The sequence below is a fragment of the Benincasa hispida genome, chromosome 6 (genome assembly GCF_009727055.1).
Source record: "Benincasa hispida cultivar B227 chromosome 6, ASM972705v1, whole genome shotgun sequence".
NCBI lineage: Eukaryota > Viridiplantae > Streptophyta > Magnoliopsida > Cucurbitales > Cucurbitaceae > Benincasa > Benincasa hispida.
The window spans coordinates 32,022,843-32,046,226 of NC_052354.1; the positions used below are offsets into that span (position 1 = coordinate 32,022,843).

At 37.6% G+C, this 23,384-nt stretch overlaps 2 protein-coding genes across 3 annotated transcripts; one reads left to right on the forward strand and one right to left on the reverse strand.

Moving 5' to 3' along the window:
* Positions 1-95: 95 nt before the first annotated feature.
* LOC120079537 (TPR repeat-containing protein ZIP4) lies at positions 96-5,019 on the reverse strand. Of its 2 annotated transcripts, none has more exons than XM_039033747.1 (5): positions 3,600-5,019; positions 2,356-2,545; positions 2,209-2,241; positions 1,450-2,073; positions 96-1,086 (listed from the first exon to the last, which is right to left on the reverse strand). In XM_039033747.1, exons 1-5 carry the CDS (start codon positions 4,943-4,945, stop codon positions 448-450), a joined length of 2,832 nt encoding a protein of 943 aa, XP_038889675.1. In that variant the 5' UTR covers positions 4,946-5,019; the 3' UTR covers positions 96-447. The 2 variants fall into 2 exon arrangements, with proteins under 2 accessions (XP_038889675.1, XP_038889678.1); XM_039033750.1 differs by having other exon boundaries at positions 850-1,086; positions 1,455-2,073.
* Positions 5,020-8,532: 3,513 nt separating this feature from the next.
* Positions 8,533-17,869, forward strand: LOC120079393 (monothiol glutaredoxin-S7, chloroplastic). Its single transcript, XM_039033557.1, has 3 exons — positions 8,533-8,888; positions 16,443-16,712; positions 17,493-17,869. The coding sequence occupies exons 1-3, from the start codon at positions 8,666-8,668 to the stop codon at positions 17,546-17,548; spliced, it is 549 nt and encodes a 182-aa protein (XP_038889485.1). The 5' UTR covers positions 8,533-8,665; the 3' UTR covers positions 17,549-17,869.
* The last annotated feature ends 5,515 nt before the right edge of the window (positions 17,870-23,384 follow it).

Below are 23,384 nucleotides of genomic sequence, written 5' to 3' on the forward strand. Positions count from 1 at the left end.
CCAAACCAAAATCAATAAAGAAAATTAATAAAATGTCATATTACTTTATTCACAAATTCAATCAAGTCAGGTAATAGTCAACTTCATGTAGGGACTTTTTTAGTGAGTTAAGTAATAATAGTCAGTATTATCAAAGTGAGTTTAGCTCAATAATAATTGGTATGACCTTCATCCTTAGAGGTTGGAGGTTCGATCCCTAACCCGCAACATTAAAAAAAATATAACAATCAATATTTATGGAACATTTAAATCTATTTTCTAAACCTTGGGACAAGCTAGCAAACTCCTAAATTGAAGCGAAGAACTCCATGACATACCCACCACCAAAAAAAGTGTATTTTAGCTGTGTTTTCATTTCTCCTTTTCCCCTTCATTGTATATTCTGTAAGTATTCCCATGCCAAAATGAAAAAAACAAGTTGCATAATAAAAGATACTCACAGTCAAATCATTCTGTCTGCATTGAGAACTTGTTCTGGAAGCCATTAACGAACTCCTCCATGCATGAGCTGTAAGTTTCCATTCCTCCAACATGCCTCGCTATTTCCAGCCCCAAATCCATCCATTTCTTTGCCATATCGCTCTGTCCCATCCTCACAGGCACAGATGCCCGGTTCCATGCTGTCATGGCAAGCCATTTCCCCTCTTCCAAAGGATACTCACCTTCCTTCAACCCCACCATTATCCTATAAGCTCGCTGGTATATTTCATACACAGCATCATCATCTGCCTCGCCCTTGTTCATGCTTGTTATGGCGATAAGCTTCCGGAAAACAAGAGCGACGTTTTGATAGTCCGGCGATGGGGAAGAGAGTAGCGTTGATAGACACTCATTGAGTGCGAAGTTGGCTACTTCTTGATTGAATCGAGGGCCTTGCAAAGCATATAGGCCAATCTGAAGAAGATATTTAGAATTGCAAACCTTTGAGCTCGCAAAACTTTTCACCACCAATTGTTGTGAAACTGAATCGTTTAGCCTTCCATGTATATCATAGGCACTAACTGTGTAGATGAAGAAGTTTTCTGCTTCTAGACGATGAATCTCTTCGTTGTTGACTTGCTTCTCTGTGGAAATCAACTTCATAATCTGCATAAATAGAACCGTTGCAATCATAACTGATAGAAAGCAAATTCATAATGCAGCATAAAGAAAAATGAGATTGAAAATCTCACTCAACTAAGTGTAGTTGGGTTGAAGTTATAGGATATTGGTCGGTTGGCTGATCAATTTTCACTGGTATAAAACTGGAAAATAATCAGATGAGTTCAATTTAGATAAATTTTACCGATTTTGACTGGTTTAATTTAAATTGTTCATTGGCGAATTTGAGTCCGCATCAGGTTTCAAATTTTAGTTTCAGCATTGAATCTAGCTACAAAGAAAGCAAACTGACCTACTTACATCCTACATGATATCAACCCAAGAAGAAAAAAAAAAAAAAGTTCTTACCTTACCAGCTTTATCTAACAATTCTTTGGCTTGTTTAATTTTGGCGTTTGTCAGTGTGGTCTTTGTCTGTTCTTCAGAAGCTATCATAGCAGTTACAGTCAAAGTTAGTGATCTGAAAACTAAGACATTGTATTCTTCGACTTGCTCTTCATCAGCCAAAGCAGTGTAGAATTTTGAAGCCAACTGCATAAATTCTGAGCATAATTCGAACTTCCTCTCCCTCCCCATTCTTGTTCCAAAGTTCCAACAAGCCACAGCAAACCACTTTTGTTCTCGCTTCCCTACTTCTGCTTCTCCAAAGAAGCAACCAGCCCCAAGTTCAACTGCCCTGTCACAAGCGCGTTTCAGGACTCTGAGGATTTCTGAGTCATCGTTGGGTTCTTGAGTGAGGATGGTAACTAAGGTGCGTAGCACAACCACTTCTCTTGCTGGCATAGATTTTCCTGTGGAATAAAAATCTAATAAGCTCGAAAGAGAGGCAACTGCAACAGGAAAAGCACGGCAAGCAACTGCTTCATGAGCAGAGAGTGAGAGAAAGTCTGGCGTAAAATCAAGGCAGGACATCATGGATTGGATCTGATTGATGGCTGCCGTATTGTCATTCTTTAGAAGATAGATTTTAAACTGCACAAGCAGAGATAACATCAAGTTCAATCAATCATTTAGCAAGGTAAACAAGAAAAATATCATAGGAGATAGATCTAATAATCCTGCACTATATTATTTATAACATGTGTAATAAGGAAGGAGAGCGAGTACCTTCAGGAAAGCACAAGCTATGCTGGGTTCTAGCTGCAGAAAAGAGGAAGAATAGCACTATAAATATCACTCGAGGTCTTGAAAAGTTTTAAGACCCAGATTCTTAGAAATTGATTTACTTCAGCTTCCTTTGATGGTTTATCATACCTTTTCAGCCTCATTGACATATTCTTGAGCTCGATCAAGCTGAGAGAGACCAAGATAACAAAGACATAGAACTCTAAAGCCTTTGGCCCTAAGATTTCTATTTTCAATGTCGTATGGAATGTAAAGCATTGATTTTTCAAATATCTCAGCACTGATCTCGTAACCTTTTGACCGAAAATGATCTGCGGCACTGGAAAAGAAAAAAATAAAAATAAACTATCGAATGGATAAGTACCAACAATTTATATCTAATATCCCGTTTGTACGTATTTATAACATTTCATTCTCTAAACTTCATGTTTATGTTGTTTTAATGTTCCATATTTTCAAACGTTCTATTTTAGCCTTCCAATTTTAATCCCTATAGGCAATTCTTCATTCACCATTCAATGAAAAATTTGATTCTATTTCAATTTATAACACCTAACCTAGTAAATAAATGGACAAAGACGGTTTTACGAAATACTTCATTGAAAAAATGCTAGCATCCAGCGCAAAAAATTAATGCAATGTTTAAATACTGAAACAGAAGGTTTGCAAATTCGAAGACCAAAAGGTGAAGTTTTCAAATATATAAAAAAATGACTAAAAGGTGCAACAAATATAAGAATTTAGGCAAAATAAAAATTAGTTCTTCTATTGTATTTTATCGACATTAGAAATGAACATGACCTTTCATGGTGTCATATTACAATATCCTCTTAAATAGAATCACATTGCATTTGCCTCCTTAAATTTCCCTAGCCTTATGATTTTAAGGTTTCAAATAAAAATGTCTTAGAAATAATAATTTAGTCTCCATATAGTAATTATTTAGTCCTTGTATCTTCAAATTTATAATAATTTAATAAATATTATGATATAATTTAGTCACTGTACTTCCAAATTTATAATAATTTAGTCTATGCTATAAAAAGTCTTAGTCAAAATTATTTATTAATTTATATTAGGTAATTACATAGAGTTTATAATTTATAATCAAATTAGAGTTTATCAAATATACATAGATAAAAGACTACACTAAATCTGAACAATATTTTTCTAAGTATAGTAACTAAATTATAAAGGACTAAAATTCAAGAACTAAAATATTACTTTTATCCTAAGCTTCTCAACCGTAAATTACCCCATCATTCAATAAAAAAGAAGCCACTAGCTAAAGCACAACTGACGGTAAATGAACTCGTTCGTTTATCATATCACAAATTAAATAGAACTAGAAGCAACAGTGTCAATGTACTTACCAATTCCAAAGCAGGGTGTACATGGTTTTTCTTTCCTTTGCAGCAGCCTCTCCACGAAAAAGTGTCAACACCCTCTCATCTGATACCAGCTTCGCCGCAACTCTGGCCCTCACTTCCGAAACCTCGCCCCCATGACCAACTACCTTGTTAGCCACTCGCAGCGCCGCCCCTGCACTGACATGGCAACGCCCCAACAGCCCCATGAACACTCCCATGGCGGTCTCTGCTCCAGCTCCTCCCACCACTTCGAAGTAAGTCTCCACAGCCGAAACCCAAGCGCTCTCTGGTATTCCCTTGTTCTCAATCATCCCTCGCAGCTCCTTCTCGGCCTCCCCATGCCTCCCTAGCCCTAACCAAGCCTTAAGAGCCAAGACCGGCAAGCTTGGATGATTATCCCCACAATCTCCATCTCTCAAAAGCCTCACACACTTAATTACACTATCGAACTCTTCAACCTGCAAATGAACTGCTGAAATGAACCTCAGCGTCTTGGATCGTAGGGCTTTAAACTCAACCATATCCTCTCTAGCTCTTGCCACACGCAGACCTTTCTCGAACAGATCCAAAGCTTCATTCATCAGCTTCAAAGCATCACGGAACGCATGAGTTTCCCCCTTCGATAACTCGATCTTCCCAAACGCTAAGTACTGGTCTCCCAACGCTTTATAGTGATCCGGCAAACCGAACATCAAACCTTTCGCTCGACTAAGAAGCACCATTGCGAGATTCCTGTCAGAGACCTGCCAGGCCGTTTGAGACCTAGCGATATTCAGATCCAATAGAAGCTTCTTGGCGCCGGGATCGACAACCGTAGTGAGATCCATCTTCGAGACGATATCCGAAGCCCTCTCAAAGCAACTAGAGGCGAGTTCGAAATTCTTCAAATCGTGCCATATCAATCCGGTCTTGTAGTAGAACAAAGCAGACTTGACAGCAGGGGAAGGGACTCCAGCGACATCGCCGGCAAGATAGAGGAGGTCCGAGGCAACATGACGGAGATTGGCATGCTCAGTAGAGGATCGGTGGGCGGCGGAGGTGTTAGAGAGGTCGACGCAAGCATTCCAGAGGCGGTAACTGAGCTTCCAGATATGGAGTTTGGTGGAATTAGGGAGGGGAGTGAGTTGAGCAAGATGAGTAAGGGAATAACGAAGGTCGTCGGGAATGGCCGGAGAGAGAGTGTGGTCGGCGGCGGAGACGGAGGAGAAGAGCTCCGCCTTCTTGATTAAGGATTCAATTTGGAGACGAATGGGATTGAAGAGATCGAATCGAAATTGTGAATTTGGTTGTTGTTGGGATTGAGATTGTTGTTGTGGTTGAGAAGGCGAAGGGATTTCTGCGATCCTCATTTGGGGGTTTTGGCGGGAGATTGTGAAATGAAAGGATTTTCTAACAAACCATAATGAACTGCCGTAGTGTATAGCCGTGTAGGTAGTTGTTTACGTTTTTATTTAAACATTTTCTGAATAATCGAATTTTATTGTTCTCAACTTCTTAAATAAATCTTGCAATTTTTACATTAGGTTCAATTTTTCACTAATTTGCTATTTTAATAGAAATTAGTGTACAAATCTTCATAGACTAATTAATTTTAGTACAATGAAATTTTGCAGCCATAATTCATAAATGATTTTTTTTTTTTTTGTACGGATGGCTATTTCACAAACACTTTTATGTTTGATGATCGCCCCCACAGATGTATGAAATCTAACCTTCTGGTTAAGTTAGGGCACACCAATGCATTTATAACCCATCATGTTTGGATGACCATCTCTATTGTAGTCTTGGTCTCTAATGCGATAGTCACCTCTATCGTGATCTTCATTTTTCTCACTCAATATTTATCTCTTCATTTTTCTCACCTAATATTCATGGGGAAAACACAACAAACTATGAGAAAAATGGTGAACATACAACAACTAATATCCCTAGAGATGGTCATTGTGTTAAGCCTACGATGGAGATGGTTATCCCTAATGTAAGGTTAGATTTCATATGTTTGTAGGAGCAAGTCATCAATCATAAATATGTTTGTGAAAAGGTCACCCATACAAAAATTCTTCATAAATTCAAACAAAAAAAATTGTTCTATTTTTCTTCTCTACATTTTTGTCAATTTATATTATACATATGTTTTATAATTAATTGAATGCATATAAGAGGCCTTTTTTATTGTGCTAAAAAAAAGCCTTTTTAACGATGTTTTGAGTGATAACTTTTTAGAAGATAAACTTGTAGCACTTTTTAAAGATTAAAGCTAATATTGCAACACTTAACTATGTTTGACATGTATTTTGACGAATTGGTAAATTTATTAATAAAATTGATATAACTTGGCAAGCTTAGGTCTAAGTTGATTTTGTTTCTCAGAAGTAATTATGTATCTACCTTTTCTAAAATATTTTTTAAATGTTTGAATCTCGTTGGTTAACTTACAAATTTAATCCCTATGATTTGGAGAAAGTTAAAATCTAATGGGTCTATAATTTTATAATCAGAAATAAGATGAAATATAAATATTAAACATAGGTTAAAATATATTTTAAATAGTCTCTCATGTCATTTTTCTTTTTCGTTATACCATTCACAATTCTTGTATGTTCACAAGTCCATCTCATGGAGATATTAGCATCTATTTCACAATGATATATTAATGATTTTGTAATTCCATGTTCGTTTTTTTTCCTTAATTCAATAATATGCATAGTGAAAAATTTGAATCTCTAACCTTGCGGTCAATGATATATACTTTTTGCCAGTTAAGTTATGTTTTATAGTCCATGTTTACTCATTAGATGACAACCAAAATATTTATCTCTCAACTATAACAACGAAAGATGGTTAAACTAAATATATGTCAATGGTTAAAATTGAGGGGTTGAGTTGCTACTCGAACTTACTAATTTTAGCATAACTCAATGGATAAGATATCAACTATCATCTTAAAGATGAATGGTTCTTACTCAATATTTGTTGAACAAAAAAACAAAACTTCTACTCCAAGTAAACAAATAACAAGAAAGTCTACTTATAAGATATTATTTAAATGATATAAATCAACAAAATATATAGAATAAGTATCTGGGATAATTGACCTAATTGAATGTTTAAACCAAATATAGCTTTTATATAAGCGAGCAAGTCTTAACATTAATTGACATGTACTCTTCTCCATGAGGTAGAGGTTTAAATTTCCATATCCCTACTTATTATACTAAAATAAATAAATAACTAACTAAATATAACTCAATTGGTTAAGTCATTATACCATCGACTCAAAAATGATTTGGATCTCTACCTCCACATGTTATCGTTGAACTCAAAGAAAAAAGGTGAAACTGTGTTTGAATATATTCTATCGATTTGTTTAATTTTTATTTGTAACATACTTATAAGAGGTTTATTTATTGAATATTAAATAATAGAAGAATTATAAATATGACCTATGAATTTTTAAGGTTGTATCTATTTCATTAATAATTAATGTACTTAATTAATCTAATAAACTCTTCAACTTTCAAATTTATGTTTACCATGAAGTCCCTACTGATATCCTTTTTTAGTTTAATGCCTGATATATTGGCGACATAATTTGCGAAATTGTGCGGTGGACTAATTTTGAGTTGGTTTAGTCATTTACCTTAATAATTAATGATATATAGTTTAAAGTTTAAAGGATTATTAAAAACCTTTTTAAAAATAAAAGAATTAAAAGATATAAATATTGGTATAAAAATTTATAAACTTAATCATAACTAATCATAATCATAATCGTTATTATCGTCATCGTCAAAGATCCAATTTCATATCCGTATCATTATTTCTCTTTCGCTGTTGTATGAGACCTTCGTTATATCAATGACTAGTGCATAGAGATGGGAACCATCGTGGTTGTCCTTGGTCATGGATTGTTCTCTCTCTACGTTTCTTTTCACTTTATTGGCCAATAAAGATATTGGTTCGATTCCCCATTTTAGCTACAATCAAAACAATCAAACATATGTTCAACCCTAGTATATATTAAGTTATTGAATTCTAACATGTCTAATATCATGCCCATAATTTTTTGTTTTTATATCTACTAGACACTAAAGGTTAAAAATGTCTAATATATGTGTGAACTTTCTATTTGTTAGTGATTTTTAGTTCATATATTTTTTAATTTGTTAATAATCTAGGTGTCATTTGGTAACCATTTAGGTTCTGTTTGGTAACCATTTTGTTTTTGAACTTTAGCTGAGAATTCAACAACTGTACTTAGTAAAGATGCAAATAATTGTAAGAAATGAGGAAGAAATAAATTTAATTTTCAAAAAACAAAAACAAAAAACGAAATAGTTATCAAATGAGATCTTAGTTTTTGGGTTTTTGTTTTTAAAATTAAGTCTATGACACTATTTTCACCTCCAAATTTATTCCTTAGTGATACTTTTTACCAATGGTTTAAAAAACCAAGCCACATTTTTAACACTAGAGAAAAGTAGCTTTTAAAAACTAAAAACTTGTTTTGTTTTTGAACTTTGGTTAAGAATTCAATAATTGTATGCAAGAAAGATACAAATCATGGTAAGAAATGAATAGAAAATAGATTTAATTTTTAAAACTAAAAACAAAAAATGAAATGGTCATCAAATAAGATCTTAGTCATTGTACTTTAATAAGAAACAATTCAGTTTTTGTACTTTATAATTTTGTAATAATTTAATCTTTATCGTGAAAGATATTATAATAAGATTTTTTTTTACACATATAAATCAATAAAGTTTTATAAACTAATAATTATGTAATAAAAATTTATACTAAATTAGTTAATTTTGATGAGATTTTTAATAATATGACTTAATTGTTATAAAATTTAAAATATAAGAATTAGATTCATAAAGATTATATTCAAAATAAGTTTGATTCACATAACTTTTGTCTATGGAAAAAACTCGAGTATATTGGAAGTGTGCGAGAGTCGGGTCCGAGCACGGTATTTTGCACAAGACAGCAACCTCTGTGGCTCTCTGTTTCTACTACCAAAATCCTCAGTAGTTCGAAGAAGAAGAAGAAGAATTCAAACAAAAATGTCGTCTGTTGGCACATTTCAACTACTACTACCTCCATTTCCTTCCTCTTCCTCTTCTTCTTTTACCAATACAACCCTTTCTCTTCGTCCTCTCCCCTTCCCCACTTCGCCTCTGCAGCGCCACGCCCACCTGAATCGTAGTTTGCAACATTCCGATGCAATTTCGCTTCAACAAAGATCGAAATCTGGACGGAATTTCGGATCCTTCCGCTGCTTCTCGGGTAATCTCTTATTTTGCCATTTTCTTCATTTTGTGCTCTGGTTGTTTCTCCTAACTAGGTATCGTAGCTTTTGGGTCTTATTTATTTACATTGATAGCTGTTATCTGATGGAGGTTTGTGATGAAGATGTAGGGTTGACTTTGTGAAATTATGTTTGATTTTCTGAATTGGGTTGGGTTGGAATTGGTTTTTATCGAGAAAGTTGATTGAATTGATTCCTTTTTATGGGGAGGAAATTTCCGGAGATTAAGGGGAAGAGTTCATTTGGTTTACGGATTGTTTCTCGTTAACTTGTACCTTATGAAGGGCCTTTCAACCAAAATGGTTTTATTGTTCCTTAGGCAAGTTACTGGCATTGGATTGGTGTGTTAAGGATTTTTATTTTCTATTGCCATTGAAGCAGGGAATGGTTTTCTTTACTAAGAGGTTTTGGTGGTATTCAACACTTGCTATTTTGTTTCTCTTGGAAGAAAACCTTTTTTTCTGAGGGGTTTTACTTGCCTTTACTTAAGTTGTGCTGATTATGGTCAAAGGAGAGGATTGGAAAGGAAAGGAAATACAGTGGAACCATTCGGTTGGCTCAATTTTGCAAAGTATAAAACTGAAAATAGCCACGTGGTTCAGTCTTGATCCTCTTTTTGCGAATGGGTCTAGTACTTACTTTTGGGAGGATTGGTGGGTAGTCGAGAAGCTCCTTTGTGTGGTGTTCCCTTAGCTTTGTCATTTGTCTGAAATGAGGTTGCATACGATGGCCTCTTTTTATCTTCTCAAGGTTTGCATCCCTCTCTCTCTCTCTCTCTGGGTTTTTGTCATCCTTCTTCTCAAGGTTTCCATCCCTCTCTCTCTCTCTTTGGGTTTTTGTCATCCTTTTACCAATCACGAGACCTTGGAGGTTGTGGGCATTCTCTCCATTCTTTGATATTAGAGGTTTTTGGGGAGAAGGGATGTTAGGGTCTGGAACCCTCTTTCCTTCTAGGAGTTCTCTTGCTGTTCATGTTTCTATTTGCTTTGTCCCCCTTCCCCATCTAGGGAGCCTCAATTTTTTCTTCTATTTGGTAGGTTAAATTTCTAAGAAAGTTATGTTCTTCGCTGGGAAAATCTTGCATGAGATGTGAGAGTGAACTCCCAAGATCATGTCCAACGACATTCTACTTTTCTATTGAAACCGCAATGGTGTGTTCTCTGCAAATGGCGGGACGAGGACCTGGGCCATCTTTTATGGGGTGGTTGTTCACTCACCCTCCTTTTCGTGACAAGAGCAGAGTGTTATGGTAGGCATGTTGTTTTGCTATTTTGTGGGTGTGGCTTAAGAGGAATAGTAGGATCTTTAGGGGGTTGAGAGATCTTTGCAAGAGGTTTAGGAGGTGGTGAGATTTAATGCCCCTTCGTGAGTTTCCACGAATAAATTTTTTTTATAATTATCAATTAGGTCTTATTCTTTTGAATTGGAATCCTTTCTTGTAAGTGGTGGCAGATTCCTCTTTGGCTTTTTTTTTTTTTGTAGCCCCTTCTACATTGTTTTGTTTTTCTTAATGAAAGCTTTGTTTCTTATAATTTTTTTAAATTGTCTTAAGACTTCATACTTCCATCATGCATCAAATATATACCCCAACTCTTTAATTTTATTGCTTGATGTGTGAAGTGTCCATGTTATAATGTCATGATGTTTGCGATTGACATTCACTAATATGAATTGTGCACATGGTTGCGGCATATCATTGTTGCTGCTGTAGGATTTGATTCCCAACTGCCCCTTCCGAATCAAATTTCTCGCATAAGAATACTCATTGGACTTCTATCATTCTCTTGCTAGAGATTTTAGAAACATTCTGATAAACTTGGCAAGCTTTCCTTATTTTATTAACAAAGGGGGAGAATTTGAGAGCTCCCCTTCCCTCCCATCAATCCCAAAATGAGATTGTTACACCAAAATCTTTCCTAACTTCTCATGGCCTCAATGACCTTACAAATACTCCTCTCCTCACTTGTGGACCCCCCGCTCTTCTTTTTCTTTCTTTCCTCACATAACTAACAATATTCCTAGGGCCCACATCCTTTCATTACATTTTGTTACATTTGCCTATCTCATTCTCTTTTGCTTACCTCATTCTCTACCCTCTCCTTGGTTTTCCTTCTTCTTTCATATACTTTTGTTACTAGGGGCCTATCATTACCCGCCACCCAACGAGCCACCTTGTCCTTAAGGTGAAAATCAGGGAATTGTTCCTTGATGATGTTTGGAAGCTCCCATGTTGTGTCGGCCACGTCACCATTCTCCCAACGAATTAACACTTCTAACTGCTGGTCCTTGGTGGGAGATGTGCGTAGTCCAAGCAGCTCCGCTGGTTGCATTGTGAAGGACAAGTCAACAGCCAATGTAGGAGGGATCGACACCCTCGGTAGGTTACAACCTGTGGCCTTGTGCAAAACAGATACATGGGAGACAGGGTGGATGCCTGTCTCGGTTGGCAAGGCGATGCGATATGCCGCCTTTCCTATGCAGTCAGTCACTTGGAATGGCCCTACAAACCTTGGTGCGAGCTTAGGATGTTTGTGATTCGATAAGGAAGATTGTCTATAAGGTTTGATTTGGGATACACCCAATCACCAACACTGAACTTCACATCTCATCTCTTAGTATTAGCTGATTTTATCATCCGCCGTTGTGCTTTGTGCAAGGATTCCTTGAGTCTTGCCAACATGGTATCTCAGTCTCTTAACTGAACGTCCACTTCGTTGACTAGGCTAGTGTCGTGAGTGTACGCGAGCACCGGTGGGGGAGAGCAACCATATAGTACCTCAAAAGGGGTAACTTGGGTGGTTGTGTGGAATGATGTATTGTAGCAAAATTCTGCCCAACGTACCCATTTAGCCCACTGTTTGGGGTTGCTCATGGTGAAGCACCTTAAGTAGGTCTCTATTCCTCTGTTGACCACCTCCGTTTGCCCATCCGTCTGTGGATGGTAGGCTGTACTTCGACACAATTGAGTTCCCAGCATGCGAAAGAGTTCTTCCCAAAACAGGCTGGTAAAAATTTTGTCACGGTCAGAAACAATACTTCAGGGGTAGCCATGTAAGCGAACCACTTCCTTGACAAAAATCCCAGCCACCGAACGAGCAGAAAATGGGTGTTTGAGGGTGATGAAATGGGCATATTTGGATAAACGGGCCACGACCACCATGATAGTATCAAACCCCTCAGATTTTGGGAGTCCTTCAATGAAATCCATAGAGATGTCCACCCACACTCGGTTCGGAATAGGCAAAGCTTGTAAGAGGCCGGCGGGAGATAATGTTAAATACTTGGCTTGTTGACATACCCCACATTCGGCCACAAATTGTTGTATTTTTTGCTTCATACCCTTCCAATACACTTCCTTGGACAGTTTTTGATATGTTTTCAAGCTCCCTTGATGACCTCTTGTCGGGCTACTATGGAACTCTTGTAGTAGAAGGGGAATGGTGGGTGAAGTAGCTGGCAATACAATCCGCCCTTTGTAGTATAAAAGCTCCCCCTGTAGGCTATACCCTACTGGTGCCGGCTGATCATTCAACAAGGCCTGCCGGATTCCATTCAACTCATTATCATTGCACACCTATTCAACAAAGACAGCGGTATTTAGTCCCTTCACAACACTGAGCAAACCGAGTTCACACGAGGTAGGCAATCGAGAAAGTGCATCGGCTGTAGAGTTCTCTGTCCCCGGCTTGTATTCGATGCTGAAATCGTATCCCATGAGTTTGGCGATCCATCGTTGGTATTCTCCCGCAATCACCCTTTGCTCTAGCAAAAACTTTAGACTCTTCTGATCCGTGCGGACTATGAAATGCCTTCCTAATAGATAGGGTCTCCATTTCTATATTGCAAACACCATGGCCATCAGTTCCCGTTCATACACTGCCTTGAAGCGGTGGGTAGGAGGTAATGCTTGGCTAAAATATACCAATGATCGTTTATTTTGCATAAGGACAGCCCCCACTCCTACTCCTGAAGCATCTGTCTCCCCAACGAAAGGTTCATTGAAGTTAGGTAGTCCTAGCACCGACACAGACATCATAACTAACTTGAGACGTTGAAAAGCTTCTTCTGCCTCCTTATTCCAACTAAAGTTCCCTTTCTTTAACAACTGGGTCAGCAGCAAAGCAATAGCACCGTAGTTGGCCACAAACTTTCGGTAATAGCCTGTGAGACCAAGAAAGCCCTGTAATTCCTTCACAATCCGTGGGGTAGGCCAAGTGTTCATTGCCTCCAATTTGGTTGGATCAGCTGAGACCCCTTATGCTGAGATATTGTGCCCCAAATACTCGATGCTCGTGGCTCCGAATTGGCACTTCTTCAAGTTTGCTACCAGTTGGTTTTTTACTAGAACTTCCAGGATAGTCGATAAGTGGCCAACATGCTCTTCTAATGTCTTACTATACACCAAGATATCGTCAAAGAATACCAATGCAAAGTGACGAAGGTATGACTTGAGGACATCATTCATGATTGCCTGGAAAGTGGACTGAGCATTCCTCAGACCAAAGGGCATCACCAGAAACTCGTAATGGCCTTCGTGCGTTCTAAATGCTGTTTTATGGACATCGCTTGGCTGTACCCGAATCTGATGGTATCCGGATTTCAAGTCAATTTTTGAAAAAATTGTAGCACCAAACAACTCATCTAACAATTCATCAACAATAGGGATAGGGTACTGATTTGGAATTGTGGCATTGTTCAAGGCTCGGTAATCTACACAGAAACGCCAACTTCCATCCTTTCACTGCCTTTACCATGGATTTCAGCAATATTTGAGATTTAACCAGGCCTCGGTCTCCTTGTAGCTGGACTATCCAATCCCCAACAGTGAACTCCATTGTCGATAATCTGTAGTTAAATGTGATCTGCCCCAAGGTTTCCAACCAAACCACCCCCAAAATGACATCCGCGCTGCCCAAAGGTAAGGGAAGAAAGTCTTGTATTATAGATAAGTCAGAGATAGTTGTGAACACACCTTTACAAACTCCAGCAGCTTGGACCGAACCTCCCGAGCCCAGCACCACATCGTATCCTTCCAAAGGTGATATCGGCAGCTGTAACTCAGTGACTAACTTTGAGGTAATGAAATTGTGAGTCGCCCCCCCATCGATCAGTACAACCACCTCTCGGCCTCTGATAACTCCCCGCACTTTAATTGTTTTAGGTGAACTCAACCCAGCCAACAAATTTAGCGATAAGTTTGCGATTTCCTTCGCGTCCTCTCGCGGTATTCCCTCAGGTTTGTATTCTACTATGTCGGGCTCTTCTCCTTCCTCGGCCAGATCTTCCCCTTCCTGTACAAACGTAAATTGTAGTTCCTTCTTCCTGCAGCGATGGCCGAAGCTGAATTTCTCGTCACATCGAAAATACAGCCCCTTGTCTCTCTTTTCCTTCATTTCTGCGTCTGACAACCTTCGAAACGTACTGCCGACGTTCCCTTTTGCTCCCATTTCCCCCTGGGGGTGATCTTCGTCGACGAGCCCGTTGAGGTTCCTCGGTTCGGATTGAGCGTGATCGTTCGACTACTTGGATTGCCCGACCTGTGATTGCTCGCCCCGCTCGCACTCGACCCACCTTTCACATTCGGGTTATTGTTACTATCCGACCCGACTCCCTTACCCAATCGTCATTGGAGTAATTGGTCTTCTTCAATTAATTGGGCCATCTGCATCTTGGCCTTCAGGCCTTCGAGCTTTAATTTTCTCATCTCGCTTTGGATTTCCTCCTTAAGCCCACACACGAACTTGCTCTCCAAGGCCTTGTCGCCCAACTCCTTCAACCCGGCGGAATAACGTTCGAACTTCCGCCGGTACACCCTCACAATCGTCTCCTGCTGAAGCCTCATTACTCTTGCGTATCGGTCTGCTTCGCTTGCCGGCCGAAACCTTGTCAAGAACAGCTCCTTAAATTGCGACCAACTTCCTACTAGCGACAAATCATCCTTCCATTGATACCAGTCCAAAGCCTCTCCCTTTAAGCATAGTATAGCGACGTCCAACTTGTCTTTCTCCGATAATTGATTCACCACAAAATATCGTTTGACTCTGTGTAACCAGCCGTCGGGGTTCTCATCGTCTTCTCCCTTGAAAATCGGCACCTCCAACTTCCTCAGCCTCATATCAAATAGCGGTATCTCCTTGTTCCCAGGTGCGTGGATCCCTTCTTTACTTTCTTGGTTTTCTGCTCTGGTTGACGATCCTTCCGCTGTCTATTTCCCTTTTTTGGATATGATCCTCTCGGATGATGGTGAGTGTTTCTCTGGGCTATTCATCGCGTTCAACCTTGATAGGACCAGAGCCATCTGAGCGGATATATTCCCCATCCATTCCTTCACCTCCTTTGATTGCAGACTTATCTTCTCCTCGATCTCAATTTGTTTTTTTTCCATAGCTATTATTCGGCTTTCCATTTTTCCCACCATACCTAGGTAACTGCTCTGATACCAGGTGATAAACTTGGCAAGCTTTCCTTATTTTATTAACAAAGGGGGAGAATTCGAGAGCTCTCCTTCCCTCCCATCAATCCCAAAATGAGATTGTTATAATGGCCTTATAAATAATTCGAGAGCTCTCCTTCCCCCCCCCCCCCCCCCCCCCCCCCCCCCCCCCCCCCCCCTCTTTTCTTTCTAACAAATATTCCTAGGGCCCACATCCTTTCATTACATTTTGTTACATTTGCCTATCTCATTCTCTACCCTCTCCTTGGTTTTCCTTCTTCTTTCATACCTTTGTTACTAGGGGCCTATCACATTCCTCTTCACACACACGTACATAATTGGAGAATGCTTTCTGATGTAGCCACAACACTGCTGCATTTTATTTATTTCTTGATTTTGGTAGACTGTGAAACACTTTTGAAGTACGCTCTTTTTATTTGGAGTTAAAGTGCCTGTATTTGTTGTAGCTACTGGTTTAACTAGTAACAGTTACTTTGTTAGCCTATTACATATAGTTTGGCCTAATAATTTGTTACTCTAGAATTTAGAAATAACTGGCCAATAAATGGACATCTATTCCAAAAGGTTTTAAGGATGAACATCAACTTATTATTTACTTATTTGTTTTTCTAATTGAAAATTGGAAACCACTTCTTGCATATACTTGTGGCCTTCACCTACATCAAGGGCGCTAGCTCAGGAGACATGGAAAATTAATTATTGAGGCTTAGGTGTTTGCATTTACATTAAAATTACTTTAAGTTTCATATAGCCTGATATACACTGTACCCCACATTTCTAGTAGTTGAAAGCTCTTTCTTTTAGTTTTGGTTATTGTATTGGCTCCTTCTGATGTTGGATGTTTTTACATTTTTTTTGTTATGCCCTTTCTGTATCATTTTATTAGCTCTAGTATGGTTTTTCCATCTAAAAAAGACCATGCATTGGCATTGTACTACTGAAAAAGTACTTGCCAAGTCTCGGTTTGTACAAATTTCATGAAGATAGTTGATTATTTCATAAATGCTGGAATGCTATTTCATCTTTGAAAACATGAAAAGCTGAGCTTGTATGGTCTTTTTACTCTTTTTTATGGCAGCATTGTCTCCGGAGCTAAAAACAACAATTGACAAAGTCATTACGTCGGAGAAAGTAGTTTTGTTTATGAAGGGATCAAAAGACTTCCCACAATGTGGATTCTCCCACACCGTAGTACAAATATTGAAGTCTTTAAATGTGCACTTCGAGACTATAAACATTCTAGAGAACGAACTATTAAGACAAGGACTGAAGGAGTATTCAAGTTGGCCAACCTTTCCCCAGCTGTATATTGATGGAGAGTTCTTTGGTGGTTGTGACATAACAGTTGGTAAGTTTGTGGAATCTTTCTCTCATTATTGATGATACCATGAGGGTATCTTTCTTTTTAATTGGGAACATAAAACGGTAGATATTAGCTGATAATTTTGAAGTTTAAGATATCATACCTTATATTCTTTGAGGGACTTATTAGACACAAAATTGAAAATTTAAGAACCTATTAAACACTTGAAAGTTTAGTGACCACACTTAGAATTTTATATCTTCTATTTTAAACCTTAATCTTTTTCCATAAAAAATCATTTTAGCCATTTTCTATGATTTTTTAATGAACATTTAATCGAAATGTGTCATTGAAACATATATTTTTCTTCTTTTTCCTTTAGCAGGTATTTGTAGTCATATGTATAGGTTAAATGCTAAGTTTTGTTTGTTCATCATAGAAACTTAGCTTTACTTAATTTAATGGGCTTGTCATAAGACTCATTACATATTTAAGTTTGGATAGAACAATGACTAATTGGAAAATCTAAGAATTGAGACTGTATAATTAAACCATGGATTTTTAAGAAAAGATTGAGAACAAAGGGATCTTTTTTTCTCTCTCTCTTTCTTTTTTAATGAAAAGTTTTCTTTTTAAGTTTAGAAGTTCTGTTTGAGTAATGTGATTGCTTAAAGATGTAAGTAGTTGATTTAACTCAAGTTATTTAATTTTTTAAGCTGATTACATCCACCAGATTTTTTTTTGTTTAAAAATAATTATATTAACGTCTTAGAAGAATACAGTATTTAGTTTTTTAGTAAAAATTTTCCATTTTGTTGGTAACAGAAGCATACAAAAGTGGAGAATTGCAAGAAGTGTTGGAGAAGGCCATGTGTTCTTGAAGCCCATTGACAATGCTTCTTGACTTGATTTTTGGTGATGGAAAGATGTATATCAACGTGACATTTATGTTACTCAAGGCTTCATTACAAAAGGGTAAAAAAACAATTACTTGTTTGTTTTAATGTCTACTACTCGAATGGTTAAAGAAAAATAGTATGGTGCGATTGGTTGAACTGTGTATAAATTGGTTCAAACACTTGAAAAAAGTTTAGTGTACCATACGAAAAATAGTATGGTGCGTTTTGAAAATGTTAAATATGTAAGTGTATCATACGAAATTAAAAGTTTAGTGAACACAACATAAAAAAGTTTCAAGGATATTTTAAGTTTGGGAAATTATTTGGAAAATTTGTACGGATGACCCAAAAATTGAGTCCAAAATGTCAAATGACCAATTTTTAAAAAATAATGTTAATTGATCCTCTGTTGACATCATCGTCATACAAAATTACGTAAATTGCCCTTACATCAGCCTCACAAGGTAAATCTCGCTATTGTCTGATTAAATGCTCTTGCTATCGCTCTTGCTCTCACTTGAAATTCCTTGATTTGATGTGATTGCTTGTCAGTATACTGTTGATTTGACAAAATGTCACGACGGAAGTCTCAAATCAAATCAATAATACCTAAATACAATACAATGGTGATTTTTTTAAACTCTAAACTCCATTTCAAAGGTGATTACTTCTCTGGTTTTCAACAGTGTTTTGTTGAACGGGGATTTCCAAGACGAGGTTTTCTCAGAAAGGAACAGAACAACTTTTTTAAAAAGGTGAAACATTATTTTGAGTCTGTTTAATAATTTTTGATGTGTTATTTCTGGAAGAGTAGCATTACGAAATTTTGTATTGGGAGAGAGTAAGAAAGAGGAAGAGTAAGAGAGAGAGCGAGATTTTGAGAGAGAGCGAGAGTACACTTCAATTGCTTGTACAACTTAATGATAAATGTTCTCTTGCTTTATAGGATGATAAGAAAGTGTCTATTTATTCGATTTGGAGGTGCTTGTGATGAGAATGAAAGTTCGTATATTGGGGGACAGTTGAAAGGAATCGTTGTGCCCCCTATAGTGAATTATGAAGAACTTAAATCTCGTTGTGCCCCCTATAGTGAATTATGAAGAACTTAAATCTTACATTTACAGGGCTACAAAAATCAGTTCTTCAGAGTTTGATCTTATCCTGATAGTTAAATATAATCTTGAATTTGAATCCCCTCCACAATACATAACGGATGATGATGATCTCCACTTCTTTCTTTTGTGAGAAGAGGTTAATAGACTTCAGATAGCTGTAACGTTGAAATCTAAACAGGACGAAAGGGTTGGAATGGAGTTTGGAGATGTGACTCATAATGATACAATTGTGGACAGATAATACAAGGAATCATATCAGTTTCGTCAGGAAGAGGATGATATTCCATTGTCTACCAACACTGATATTCCACTATCTACCAACACTGTACCATCAATATTCGATTATATGGATTGTGGTCCTTCAGTGGATGTGGATGTGAATGAGCAACCAGCAGGATTGAATGAAATGGATCCTGATCATGGAGATGTGCATCGTTCTACAGCAACTTCAGTGGTTCCACCATCTGTGTCTTCAAGTCATAGGGCAGAGTTGATTATGCCTGGCACCTCTTCATCTGGGACAGAGGACGTTGAAGTTGGTCAACTATTTTTGAGCAAAAAGGACTTGAAAATGAGATTGTCTATTCTGTCCATCAACAAAATTTTTGAATTTAAGGTCAGGAAATCAACCAAATCTCTGTTCACTGTCAAATGCATTGGGGAGACATGTAAGTGGAGCCTTCGTGCAGTCAAAATGGAAGGGTCTGATATATTCAAGATCACAAAGTACTGTAGTTCGCACACATGTTCCATAGGAATTTTGAATCACGACCATAGACAAGTAACTGCTACGGTTGTTGGTCAACTCATCAAAGATAAGTTCACAAGCATATGACGTGTTTATAAACCTTGTCATATCGTTGAGGATATGAGGAGAGATTATGACGTGAACATAAGTTATGATAAAGCGTGGCGTGCAAGGGAAGCTGCGTATGATCTCACTAGAGGTATTCCAGAATACTCATACTCCATACTACATGTCTATGGAGAAGCACTAAAAATAGAGAATCCGGGTATAGTCTTTGAGATCGAACTTGAAGATGAGGTGCATTCAAGTATATGTTTATGGCATTATGGCCTTGTATTAGAGGTTTTGCAAGCTGTCGGCCTTGTATTATTATTGATGGGTCGTACTTGAAAGGAAAATATAAAGGCACCATGTTGGTTGCAGTTTCTTTGGACGGGAATAATCAGTTATACCTACTAGCATATGCAATAGTGGTCGATCATGAAAATGGTTTATGTCAAACTTGAAATGCAGTATCGGAGAACCCGATAATCTGGTGTTTGTGTCTGATCGGATGGTATCTATCGACAATGCTATTCGTGCATTTTTTTCCACAGTATTTCATGGATTGTGCACATGGCATATAGAACAGAATCTGGTTACAAACTTTAAGGATAGCATGGTTATTGGGATATTTAGAGATGCAGCAAGGGCATTTCGCATGACAGAGTTCCAGACAAAATGGGACGAACTCCACAGTTTTAGAGATGGTGCTGTCACAAAATATTTAGAAGACATCGGTCGTCAAAGGGGGCACGGGTTTACCAAATAGAACGAAGATATGATAACATGACATCCAATAGTGCAGAGTGTTTTAATTCCTTAACTAAAGAGTATCGATTGATGCCCATTGTATGCTTGATTGAACATGTTAAAGGAATGCTCCAATCGTGGTTCTACGAACGGAGGAATTATTGAGCATCTCAAACGACATTGCACTTTGACTACTGTGAAACCCGATTGGCAAGTGAAGTTGATAAGGGCACACGATATCGGGTGGAGCCTATTGATTGTTATCGGGTACACGTGCGAGATAATCGATTGGATGGTATTGTCAATCTTCACACGAAGGAATGCACGTGTAAGGAATTCGACTCACTTGGTATCGCGTGTTCCCATGCAATTGTTGCTGCCAAGGAAAGAAATATACCCATCCACGGTCTTTGCAGTCGATTTTATATAGTGGAGTCTCTAATGACTGTTTATGCGGAGCCTATAAATCCACTTGGCCACATATCTGAATGGAAAAGACCTTCTGGATACGTAGAAAAGATTATCCTTCCTCCGAAGTTTGTGCCATAAGCTGGGCGACGGAGAGTGAGAAGAATACCATCAAGAGGAGAATTTCGCAGACAAATGAAGTGTGGTCGGTGTGGGAATATGGACATAACCGCCAAAATTGTACTGAACCGCTTACAACCATGCGACGTGCCGAAAATGCCAAAGATCGAGACACAAACACCTCTCATCCAGTTTAGTTATAAATACCATTGACCATTTTTTCATACGTCATGCTTGTAACATACTTCATACTTTTTCATACTTGTAACATACTCTATACTTTTTCATATTTGTAACATACTTCATACTTTTTCATACTTGTAACATACTTCATACTTTTTCATACTTGTAACATACTTCATTGTTTTTCATACTTCATACTTGTAACACTTCATACTTCATACTTTCATCTTGTAAATAAAAAACAATAACAAGCTGGAGTATTTATACAATAGCAATATTCATACTCTCTCAATCTTTATACTCTCTCCATCGTCATACTCTCTCAGTCTTCATATTTGTAACAAAAATGGACAACTTCATACTCTCTCAATCTTCATACTGAAAACAAAAAACAATAACTTCATACTTTATCAATCTTCATACTTGTAACAAAAATGGATAACAAATACTCTCTCAATCTTCATACGTGTAACAAAAAACAATGACTTCATACTCTCTCAATCTTCATACTTGTAACAAAATGGATAACAAATACTATCTTCAATCTTCATACGTGTAACAAAAAACAATGACTTCATACTCTCTCAATCCTCATACTTGTAACAAAATGGATAACAAAATACTCTCTCAATCTCGCTCTCTCTCAGTCTCGCTCTCTCTGAACATCTCGCTCTCTAAATCTCACTCTCTCTGAACATTTCGCTCTTTCAATCTCGCTCTCTCTTACAATCTCGCTCACTCAATCTTTGAACTTTGAACCTTAAACTATATAATGTTCTAAGCTCAATTATGCATGTTCTGGTAAAATTCTGATGTTGAACTTTGAACTTTGAACTTACATAAAAAATATATGTTCAATTATACAATGAATTTTTTACATACATAAAAAATAAATGAATGTTTTTACAAAGAATAAAAAATACAATGTTCTATACATATAAAAAATATGGAGTGTTTGCCCATAGCTGACACGCTTATTGCATTCTATATTCACTCATCTTCTCCTGAGTGATTACGGATGGATCAACACCAGTCACCAGTTGTTCCAGTAGTTTTATTACGAAAATGCCACAATCAAGCAACCCGTGTTGTATGTCGACGTTCTTAGGTCTCGAGATTTTCCAACGAGCTGTGGATAGGTCCGATTTCGATCGATCCACGTCACAGTAGTGAAGTAGGGATGGTACTGTGACTGTCAATGGCTTTAGCCAATTCACCAGCTTTTTCATTGGTATGTATGACGGAAGTGAAACGAACACGAATATGTTGCCTCAATTAATGTCCATTGCAAGGACCATCCAGTGGTCACTGATATTCATCGCCGTGTAAACGAAATCCACATCTTCCCATTTGACATCGAATTTACCGATGACGTAGTCCTTATACGTGTCTTCATCTTCCCAAGCTAGGGCAACCTCCAGAAGTGACTTATTCTTTATTCGTTTAAATACCTCACCACGAGCATTGAGGTGACTCTGTCAAATAAAATGAGAAGTTAAGTAAAGAAGTAAAGATCAGGAAACTTAACGAAATCAGAAGTTAAGAAACGAAATATCAAAATTTATCGTTACATCAATTGGCAAGATGGTGAACTTAAGCATGCACATGTCGGGCCGGATATAAAATTTATCTTTTAAAGTGTTTATGGTTTGCACGAAAAAATAATATGTCAGTAAAAGTACACGATAAAAAACATGTAAAGACAAAACTAAGACACATACATCGCACTTAACCAATGAATTCGGGGTAATCAATTCCTTGAAGAATTGCTTGTCGAGTGGTTTGAAGGAGTTCTCTCGAACCTTGTTGTCTGTATTGTCGTTCGAGATCCAGCCCATCATTTCTGTCATGATATTGTGTGGAATGGCATGTGCTACGTTATATGTGACGATCGATCTGGATATTGACGTAGCTACACCTGGGAGAGGATGTTTAGCCACACTTTTCTTCTTTACTTGGGCTGGAGGTGTATATTTATCAACCGGTTTTCTCTTACGACTAATGCTTCGAGATTCCTATATAAACAGATAACAAAACGTTACTCATCAAGAAATATAAAAATATAAAAAAGATTACTGATCAATAAATTACTCACCAGTGGAACTCCTTTTGTGGTCGTAACAATCCCAAAAGTGTTTGCCTTTAGGATGCCAGATGTCACGGTCATGCTTGTCCAAGGCCTGTTGCCCATGGTCACATGTCCGATCCAACCCCCTTCTAGCATACTTTCATATCGTGTATTGTATTAGCTTAGTTAGCTTGCTTTCTTTACATTTTTATTGTAAGTGACCACTCGCCCTTTTGCATATGCAAGGGTGCCAGTTGGATTTTTGTTCAGAATGCACTATATGGGGATAAGACTAATCATCACTTCCCCATACCTGGAGTAGTACTCTATAAAGTTGTTGTTGTTGCTTATTGCTTTCTAGCCTACTACAATCTTTCTTTCTTT